Here is a 10,555-nt window from a genome sequence, read left to right on the forward strand (position 1 = left end):
CCGGCGGGGCTGCAGTGGGCAGGCGGAGCCCAGCCGGGAGGAACTGCGAACCGGCGGGCACCGACACAAACTCGGCAGGGGCTTCTAAGAGCGCCGGACCCTGAATCAGCGAAGCTCTCTGCGGGTCCCAAACGGGCAGGGCTGAACGCGCTGCGGCAGGCGCGCGAGGGCGCGTAAGATATAGGGAGCCATGTGCTTTTATCGACTGCCTTCTCTTATCGCCAGGCTACGGGTAGCTCGCGCCCAGATAAACCACGGTCTACCCAGCCCTCGCCTCCTGTCGCGCTACCTCCCCGAAAGCCGCGGGAACCGCACGTGGCTTATCTTTCCGTGGAAAAGGTGCTGCGCAGGCGCGGAGAGCGCAGCCCAGCACACTCAGCCGCGCATGCGCACCTCTCCCTCGGCCCTGTTCACCCCGCCCACTGGGTTCCGCGCACTCCGCTTTCTGACGTCACCGCCACGCATGCGCTTAGGAAAGAGGAGCGAGCTCTCGGGGGGAAGGGCAGGGGGCGGGCCTGGGCCGTGGTCTCGAGGCGACTGCGCGGACGGGATCCCGACTGGAACATGGCGACTTGCGCCGAAATCCTGCGGAGCGAGTTCCCTGAAATTGATGGACAGGTCTTCGACTACGTGACGGGTGAGCCGAAGCGGATCAGCGGGTTGGAGGGGCCGAAGAGCAGGCCGCGGGGAGAGCCTGAGGGAGGGCCGTGCCGGGGACCCTGCCGGCCTCTAGTCTGCATGACCTCTCGTCCCGAGGGCCGCTTGGGTCTGGGGCCGCGGTTCGGGGACTGAAATGCTCGTATGGCCCCCTGCCCGGTATCTTCCCGTCCTGCCACGCCCGCCCCAGGCGTCTTGCACAGCGGCAGCGCGGACTTCGAGTCTGTGGACGACCTGGTGGAAGCCGTGGGGGAGCTACTGCAAGAGGTGTCCGGGGACAGCAAGGATGACGCGGGCATCAGGGCGGTGTGCCAGCGCATGTACAACACTTTGCGCCTGTACGTGCCAGGGAACGCGGGCGAGGGGGCGAGGGAGCGCGAGCGGCCGGAGACGAGAGATGGGGGCCCGGGAGCTTCCCCGCCGTTCCTAACCTTGCGTCTTCTGTCCCTACCCACCTAGGGCTGAGCCACAGAGCCAGGGAAACAGCCAGGTGCTACTGGACGCCCCCATACAGTTGTCAAAGATAACGGAGAACTACGGTGAGAGGGAGGGGGCATTGAACTGGGGGCACACGGCCCTTCCCCGCCGGCAGCCTCCACCCCGCAGTCACCTGCCCCAGGCAGCTCAGAACTCCTTTGCCAGAGGTCGGCGTGGTAGTTGAGTCCTTATAGAGAACAAAGCGAGCCTACAGGAAAGGGAGTGTAGGGCTGGAAGGGTTTCTGAACTCAGAAATGGTAGGAGGTGTTTGGGTCTTGATCTGGACAGACTTTATTTCAGTCCCTGATTTTGCAACCCACTAACCAACTCCGTTACCTTGTTGCTTATCTCCCCTGTCTCTGTATCCTTCTGAGATTTGTTGAGTGGGAGGAGAGTGTAAGGGTTGTAAGGCTTTCTAGAAAACGTCCTTGTCCCGGACTGGTTCATACGGTCACTCCGACTGCTAGGGCTCCCTACCTTCAGGGAGAAGGTGACTGCTTTCCTTCTCACTCGCAGACTGTGGCACTACACTTCCTGGACTGCTCAAGAGGGAACAGTCGTCGGTGAGGAGGCGGCGGCAGGAGGGGCTGCGTCTGTGCTGGGAGTAGGAGTTGCCTTTGGAAACGTTGGCGACTCTTTGGGGGATCGCTTTGTCTTTCCCCAAGTCTTTGAGCCTGTTCATCACGGGTGGTTGAGGGAGTTTCCTTGAGAGGTGTTCTCTGGGGGTCCTTTCTGAGCCTACATGCAGGGTGATGGTGGGTGTGTCTGACCCTTAGACCGTGAACGCAAAGAAGCTAGAGAAGGCTGAGGCTCGCCTGAAGGCAAAGCAAGAGAAGCGCTCCGAGAGGGACACGCTCAAGGCCAGCAGCCCGCTGTGAGTTTGGGAGGAAGGGCTCGGAGACAGCGAAGCAGTCTGCTGGGGTGGGAGCCGATGGGAGCGCTCAGAGCTATCTGTTTCTCCCCGTTAAAAGGGTCTTGGAGGAGGCGTCAGCCAGCCAGGCAGGCAGCAGGAAGGAGAGCCGGCTGGAGTCATCCGGCAAGAACAAATCCTACGACGTGCGCATCGAGAACTTCGATGTGTCCTTTGGTGACAGGTGAGCGAGTGGCAGTGGGAGAGGCTTCATCCTCTCTCCAGCTGAGGAGGGTTTGGAGAGGTGAAATAGGCCTCCAAACAGCGTTGGGTTTCTGTCGTGAAACTTGCTCTGCACCATTTTCTAGAGCAGCCCGGGTCTCCTTTCGACCACTCACAGGGTACTGCTGGCTGGAGCGGATGTGAACCTGGCGTGGGGCCGCCGCTACGGGCTGGTGGGACGGAATGGGCTGGGGAAGACGACCTTGCTGAAGATGCTGGCCACCCGGAGCCTGCGGGTCCCAGCCCACATTTCCCTGCTGCACGTAGAGCAGGAGGTCGCCGGAGACGACACCCCTGCCCTGCAGAGCGTGCTGGAGAGCGACAGCGTGCGAGAGGACTTGCTGCGGCGGGAGCGAGAGCTCAGCGCCCAGATTGCTGCTGGCAGGTGAGGGCTCCAGGCTAGGGAAACCCCAGCAGCAGCCGGCTCAGGCTGCCCGCCTGCTCACGAGCCCTGGGTCGCATGCCCATTCCAGTCATCCAGACCTAGAACGTGGCACGGTGGGACCCTAAAGCCCTAGTCCCCTCCACACTGTGCATTGCCCTCACTACCCTGGTAAAGCCCGCCATCCTTCTGTCCTTGTCCCAGCAATAAGGCAGCTAGTGGCCCACTTTCTTTTTTCAGAGAGATTTTTGCTTTTCAGTATGTATGCTTCCCAGAGAGCCAGAATGCGAGAAATCACCTCCCAGGGGAGGTGGCCACACCACAACCCCTTCTCCTCCATCCTCCTGGGGATCTTGGGCACACACACACACACGCGCGCGCATCCAACATGAGTTTTAAGCCTCCAGATCTGAGACTTGAACCACAGTCGACTACATGGGAGTCCAGTGATGTAACCATTATGCCATCTGCTGGTCCCTAGTGGCCCACTTTCAAACTGTGTAGGGTGGAGGGCATCTAGCTAGACTGCCCCTACTCAAGCTGTTTGCTCTTTCTCCTCCCTCCCAGGGCAGAGGGCTCAGAAGCTACACAGCTGGCAGAAATTTATGCCAAATTGGAGGAAATCGAGGCTGACAAGGCACCTGCCAGGTACTTAAAATTCCTCCTCCCTCCTCCGTATTTCCCCTTGTCTCTCTGTTCTGTTCCAGCTGGGTTCTTTAATTTCTTTGCTCCTAGGGCATCAGTCATTCTTGCTGGGCTTGGCTTTACCCCTAAAATGCAGCAGCAGCCTACCCGGTAAGTAGCCTGGGCACCCTTGGTTCTGAGCACTGTTGGCTCCACCTCTGCCTGCTCTGGAACAACTGGCCCTAACGTGGCTCTATCTTTTTTTAGGGAATTCTCGGGTGGCTGGAGGATGAGGCTAGCCCTGGCCCGGGCCCTGTTTGCTAGGTGAGTGTCCTGGGCAATGTAGGAGCCCTGTGGAGGGTGGGCTTTGGCTCCTGGGAGACGGCAGCAAGTCACTGACCTAAAACCTCTATTCTTTTCGTAGACCAGATCTTTTGCTGTTAGATGGTGAGTTTGAAATGGAGCACCTTGATTTGGGGATGGGAGGGTGGCGGCATTCAAGTTCCTAGTTCTCCAGCCTTTCAATCCCATGCGTGTGTACCCCACTCCTCCAGAACCCACAAACATGCTGGACGTGAGAGCCATCCTGTGGCTGGAGAATTACCTGCAGGTGAGTGCCTACAGGTGCTGGAGTGGGCTGCGGGAGGGTCTGCCCCCAAGACACCTGAGGGCCTAGGCACTGTCTGCCCCCCAAACCGGGCCTGCTGTCCTGTGACCCCTCAGACGTGGCCCTCCACAATCCTAGTCGTCTCCCACGACCGCAACTTCCTGAACGCCATCGCCACAGACATCATCCACCTGCATAGCCAGCGGCTGGATGGTTACCGGGGCGACTTCGAGACCTTCATCAAGAGCAAGCAGGAGCGGCTGCTCAACCAGCAGCGCGAATACGAGGCACAGCAGCAGTATCGCCAGCACATCCAGGTGGGTGGGCAGGGCGGGCATCTCCCTCCCACGGCGGGCATCGGAGCTGGGGGAGGGAAGGAGCTTGACCCGTGCTGTGCTCCTCCCCCGCAGGTTTTCATTGACCGGTTTCGCTACAACGCCAACAGGGCCTCTCAGGTGCAGAGTAAGCTCAAGATGCTGGAGAAGCTGTGAGTACACGTCCGTGGCCAGACCCCGACTCCTGTCCTCCCTCAGCCCTCGTTCTGTAGGCCACACCTTGCCCTCCAGTCTTGGTCCCCCCTTTGCTGGAGCGCCTGCCCCTGCAGGAAAGCCGAGCATTCTGCACTGCTCCTGCAGGGTTCCTCCATGGGCTTGGGCAGCCTGTGCTCCGCTTTCTGTCTGTCTGCTAATTCATGCAGCGTGTGGCCTCCCGTGTCAGGCTTCTCTCACCCGGCATGATGTTTCAAGGCTCATCGGTGTCTCGGCGCATGTTGATGCCTCACTTTTTTTTTTTTTTGAGAGGCTTTTTTTTTTTTTTTCGCTATAGGGCATGTGCGCTTGCCAGACAGACAGAGAGAGATATAGAGACAGAAAGCGAGAAATCACCCCCCGGGGGGGATGGCCGCACCGCAATCCCTTCTCCTCCATTCTCCTCTCAGGATCTTGTGCGCACGCGCACACGGGCACACGTGCCCGGCGTGAGTTTTAAGCCACCGGGTCCGGGACGCGAACCACGGTCGACTACGTGGGAGTCCAGCGACATAGCCATTATGCTAACTGCTGGTTCCCAGCCTCACTTCTTTTTATAGCTGGAGAGTACTCCGTTGTGGGGACACACTGCATCTCGTTTATTAATTCATTAGGTGGGCGTTTGTCTTCTGGCTCTTATGAACAGCGCAGCTGTGGACATTTGTGTGGACATAAGTTTGCAGTCCACTAAGGGGTGGAATTGCTGGTTACATGGTAATTCCATGTTTATCATTTTTTCTTTTAAAAATATCTATTGAGGGACCAGCAGGTGTGTGATGGTTCAGGCACTGGACCTCGCACATGGCCGGCCGTGGTTATCTGGTGGCTGGCTTTCTCGCTTCCTCTCTCCCTCACACATGCTCTATAGTGAATTAAAAAATAATAAATAAAACATTTTTTAAATTCGGCTATTCAGGTGTAATGAACATACTTATGAATACCGATTTTTAATTTATGTAATTTGAAGCATTTTGGTATCTGTAATGTGTATACAGGCAAAACTTCGCAGCAGGCCAAATAACGCGCACACCCAGCATGCCTGAGTGTCTCCTGCCACACGCCTGTCCGTTCTTCTTGCCCAACACCCAGAAACACCCTGGACCCCAGGCAGACTGATGGTGCTTTCTGTCATCTGTGTTTGAGGAACTGCTAAACCAGTTTCTTTGCCTTTTGTTTTTTTTAGTATTTAATTTTTAAAATGTATCTTGATCTTTTAATTTGCGATAAGGCACACACACACACATTAGAGAGAGGGTGAGAAAGCAAGCTGCCAGGTCCAGGACTCAGATCACAGTCAGCCACGTGGGAGCCCACTGCCTCAACCACACGCCACCTGCGGACCCCTGCTAGCCTGTTTTCCAAAGCAGCTATACCATTTTATATTCTCACCAGCAGTACACGAGTCTTTCTCCACATCCGCAACACTGGACACTAACTGCCTGTGTAGTTTTAACCGTCCTTGCAGGAGTGACGTGATAACGCACTGTGGTTCTGATCCGCATCTCCTTAATGGCCATCACATTGAGCATTAGGGTTTTCATCTTTTTTTAAGAGTTATTTTTATTTTAATTAATTTAAATTTTTAAAATTATTTTTATTTTTTTATTCATTTATTTTATTTTGACCAGAGAAACAGAGAGAGAGAGAAAGTGAGAAAGCCAGCTACCAGGTCCAGGACTTGAACCATGGTTGGCCATATGGGAATGTCCAGTGCCTTAACCACCACACCACCTGCTGGTCCCCTATTTCTTTAAATTTGACTAGAGAGGGATAGAGAGAGAGATGGAGGGGGTGTGAGAAAGCAAGCCGCCAGGTCTGGGACTCGAACGTGGTCAATCATGGGAATCTAGCACACTTAACCACCACCCCACCTGCTGGGCCACAGGGTTTTAACCTTAAAGCGACTTTCTTAGACGTGCTGGGGGAAAGACACTTAAAATCATGAAGCTTACAACTTTGAGATGTGGAGGGGCTAGAAGGTGGCATGGTGGCTAAGGGCATTGGACTTCCACATGGCCGACCATGGTTCGAATCCCAGACCTAGCTTTCTCTCTCTCTGTCATTCTGTTTCTCTCTGGTCAAATTAAAATAAAGTCAAGTAAAATTTTTTAAAATTAAGAGTTATTTTATTTAACTTTATTATTATTATTTTCCAGTTTGATCAGAGAGAGAGGGAAAGTGAGAAACCAAGCCACCAGGTCCAGGACTTGAACTGTGGTCAACCATGCGAGAATCCAGCGCCTTTAACCACCTGCCAGCCCCCAAATAAAATAAATCTTTTTTTTTTTAAAGAATTATTTTATTTAACTTTATTATTATTATCATTATTATTTTCCAGTGTGATCGGAGAGAGACAGAGAACGAGGAAGTGAGAAAGCAAGCCACCAGGTCCAAGACTTGAACCGTGGTTGGCCATGTGGGAGTCCAGCACCTTTAACCACCATGCCACTTGTCGGCCCCAATAAATAAATCTTTACAAACAAAAACAAACAAAACTCTTTGAAATGTGGAAACACACTGCGGGTTGTGTTAACTGGGAGTGAGAAGCTGCTGAAAAGAACTCTTTTTCTCAGCACATCATGAACCAGAAGAATAATATTACCTGGGTGGTGGGGGTACAGCATTTTTCTAAGTTTTCTGTGACCATACATTATTTGTGCAAGAACAGATAAAGTTATCTTTTAAAGGCTAATCTATCCCATCCCTCCCTTCAGACCAGAGCTGAAGCCCGTGGACAAGGAGTCGGAAGTTGTGATGAAGTGAGTCAGGGCCCAGGGACTGGTGGGAGCGCTCTCGTTTTTGGCGCCCGTCGCTCCTCACCTCCACTTCCTATAGGTTCCCTGATGGGTTCGAGAAGTTTTCGCCGCCGATTCTGCAGCTCGATGAGGTGGATTTCTACTACGACCCCAAGCATGTCATCTTCAGTCGGCTCTCCGTCTCTGCGGACCTGGAGTCGCGCATCTGTGTGGTACGGTAGCTGTCGCTCTGCCCTGCATGTGGTGCGGGTTGGCCTGGCCCTCAGGCTGTGGAGGGAAGAAGCCCATGTGAGCAGGGGTCAGGGCCTGGGTCGCACTTGCACTGCCTGTCGTCTGGCCTCATGGGGCCCCTGGCAGGATGGAAAGCCCGGCTTGTATCTTACGAATACTTAGAGCTGGAGCTGGGCTTTGCGTCAGTTCTGAGTTTTCTCAAACCATGGGACATCTGGGAGAGAGGGTGCGCCTCGGGGTCAGACCAGACCCTGCCGTTTCCCAGCTTGGTTACCGCACAGTCCCGCACCCTTAAGGTGAGGCAACATCCGCCTCATTTGATTTGGGAGAAGTAGATCCCGGCACTCAGCAGGTACTCAGGAATCAGTTCCTCTGGAGCTTCACTTCATTTTCCAGCGCTCCTTAGAAACATTTTGTGGGAGGGCCAGCAGTTGGCATGGTGGTTAAGGGTGCTGGATTCCCACATAGTCTACCACAGCTTGAGTCCTGGACCTGGCAGCTTGCTTTCTCGCTTTTCCTTTCTCTATCCCCCCCCCAATTAAAAAAGAAAAGAAAAAAAAAAAAGGAATGAAATAAATACATATTTAAAAAACAACTTTTTTTTTGGTTGTTGGAGTCACTGGGACCCCTCACCTCTTCACCTTCCATGTTTCACACACAGGCACCGTTTAATGTCCTCCTGTGTCTTCTTACAGGTGGGAGAGAACGGAGCTGGGAAGTCTACCATGCTGAAGCTGCTCATGGGGGACCTGGCGCCTGTCCGCGGCATCAGGCATGCTCACAGGTAGAGCCCAGCCCTGCAGTGTGCACAGGCCCACAGTCAGGCTGCGGCGCTCCTTCACGGTCCCTCCCCCACCCCATCTCTGCCTGCAGGAATCTGAAGATCGGCTATTTCAGCCAGCACCACGTGGAGCAGCTGGACTTGAACGTCAGTGCCGTGGAACTGCTGGCACGCAAGTTTCCTGGTGTGTTTGGTATTTTTTTTTAAAGAATGATTTTATTTATTTGTTTATTTTAATTTGACTAGAGAGGGACAGAATGAGAGAGGGGGAGAGAGAAAACAAGCTGCCAGGTCCAGGACTCAAACTGTAGCCAGCCATGCAGGAGTCCAGTGCCTTAAACCACCATGCCACCTGCTGGCCCCAGTGTTAAGGATTTGATGAAAGAAGGCTGGGGCTGAGTCTTGCAGCCAGGCCTGCCGTGGGGTGGGCATGGAGCAGCCAATGCAAGAAGTGGGCCTTTGGAGAGGAAGGGCCCCGAGGCCTGAGGGGAGGGGGTTGGGCCAAGGACCCACCTAATGAGGGGCCTCTCCAGGGCGGCCAGAGGAGGAGTACCGGCACCAGCTGGGCCGCTATGGCATCTCTGGAGAGCTGGCCATGCGCCCAGTTGCCAGCTTGTCTGGGGGCCAGAAGAGCCGGGTGGCTTTCGCTCAGATGACCATGCCCTGGTAAGGCCTCGTTCTCTGCTCTTGGTACTCCCATTCCCTGTCGCCCGGTGGACCGTGATTCTCACCTCATGTCAGAGGTTCACCTCCCACCTCCACCTTGAAACCACCCACCCTCCCGTGTCCTGTCCTGCCTCCTAGTCCTAACTTCTACATCCTGGATGAGCCCACAAACCACCTGGATATGGAGACGATTGAGGCCCTGGGCCGCGCGCTCAACAGCTTCAGGGTGAGTGTGCCTTAGCACCGCCTGTCCCTCCTGCACTCCACGCCTGCCCGCCTGCCCTCCCGCATTGGTGTCCTGAGCGCCTTAAGCACCGCCTGCCCTATCGCACTCCGCGCCCGCCCACGGTGTCCTGAGCGCCATGTCCTGCCTTCCTGTCTTTCAGGGTGGTGTGATCCTGGTGTCCCACGATGAGCGCTTCATCCGACTCGTGTGCCGGGAGCTGTGGGTGTGCGAAGGAGGCGGCGTCACCCGGGTTGAGGGGGGGTTCGACCAGTACCGTGCCCTCCTCCAGGAGCAGTTCCGCCGTGAGGGCTTCCTCTAGGGCCACCAGGCTGAGGGCTGTGCCCAGGACGTGGACTGCTCTCTCAGACTCCTGGGCCACCGTGTAGGCACTCCAGGCCACGAACTTCCCCCAACCTGGGGACAGCCTTATTCCCAAACCTCTCCTCACCGGGAGCGTCCTCTGCACAGCCTGGGGAGCTCCATCCGAGGGTCTGCAAGGACTGGCCCTGGGGAAGGGGTCTGGGGGCGTTCTCTGGAGGTTAGACCCCCCCCAGCTCTGACTGCCCCCCCCACGTGGCTGCTATGTAAATTAAACCTCCGTATGCGTCCCCGCCTCCTCTCTGCTGCTCCCTGAGTGGGGCTGCAGTGCCTGCCTCCTGCTGAGGGCTGTGGGCTCTCTGAGTGCCGTCTCCCATGACTCGTGTCAGTCACACGGACAGCAGCGCTGGCCTTGCCCCTGGGAGGAGACATCGAGGCCGCGGGCAGCCCGTGGGCCGAGGTCCTGCCCCGCCTGCAGTGCCGTCTCCCAGCCACGCTCAGCCTCAGCATCGGGGTCTTGGGCTGCGCGAAGGTTGAACCGATTCTGGAAGCCAGCCTGAAACATCTGCCAACTGCTCTCCGCTTGCCCTGCCTCTGGTATAGACCCTCCGGGCCGAAGAGAAACCTTCACCCCACTTTACTTGGGTGATTCATGTTCTTTATTTTTCCTGTAACCATGTACGAGAGCCCGGGAAGTGGGGAGGGGCCAAGCTCAGGTGGGAAGGAAGAGAACACTGTTTTGAATTAACTGGTCTAAGAGGGCAGAGCAGGTGATGAACCGAGTGGGGTTACACTGTCCCTTTCAGAGGACTCAGCTGCTGCTGTGTGTAATTGTTATGTGCAGGAGACATTAGAGACGTGACTTTGCTCACGGTGACAGAGAAGCCAGAGTCAACAGAAGGAACGTGCTGGCCTCTCGGAGATTGTAGTCCCAAAGCTCGGAGCTGCTGAGGGCGTGTGGGACAGGTAGCTGCGGAGAGAAGCCTGCTGAGGGTGTTCGGGTTCTCTTCTGTGTCTAACGAGATGCCTGGAGCTGGGGGGGGTGTTGAGAGGCTTACTCAGCTCGCAGTTGGAGGCGCGAGGGCCACACCTGGTGAGGACCTGCTCCTGGGCCACGTGGGAGGGCAGAGACTAGCGCGGCTCTCTGCCCCGCCTCGCACGCCCACCAGGG

General features: G+C 55.8%; 1 protein-coding gene across 1 annotated transcript; it reads left to right on the forward strand.

Annotated features, from left to right (window-relative positions):
• Nucleotides 1-476: 476 nt before the first annotated feature.
• On the forward strand, nt 477-10,024 carry ABCF3 (ATP binding cassette subfamily F member 3). Its single transcript, XM_006160756.3, has 21 exons — nt 477-637; nt 848-995; nt 1,117-1,196; nt 1,651-1,697; nt 1,911-2,008; nt 2,106-2,228; nt 2,385-2,651; nt 3,216-3,296; nt 3,384-3,443; nt 3,540-3,596; nt 3,697-3,719; nt 3,827-3,882; nt 3,996-4,196; nt 4,290-4,366; nt 7,121-7,165; nt 7,242-7,374; nt 8,089-8,177; nt 8,267-8,358; nt 8,708-8,840; nt 8,979-9,066; nt 9,227-10,024. Exons 1-21 carry the CDS (start codon nt 565-567, stop codon nt 9,383-9,385), a joined length of 2,130 nt encoding a protein of 709 aa, XP_006160818.1. The 5' UTR covers nt 477-564; the 3' UTR covers nt 9,386-10,024.
• Nucleotides 10,025-10,555: the final 531 nt, after the last annotated feature.

This window comes from Tupaia chinensis, unplaced genomic scaffold (genome assembly GCF_000334495.1).
Source record: "Tupaia chinensis unplaced genomic scaffold, TupChi_1.0 Scaffold000708_1, whole genome shotgun sequence".
Taxonomy (NCBI): domain Eukaryota; kingdom Metazoa; phylum Chordata; class Mammalia; order Scandentia; family Tupaiidae; genus Tupaia; species Tupaia belangeri.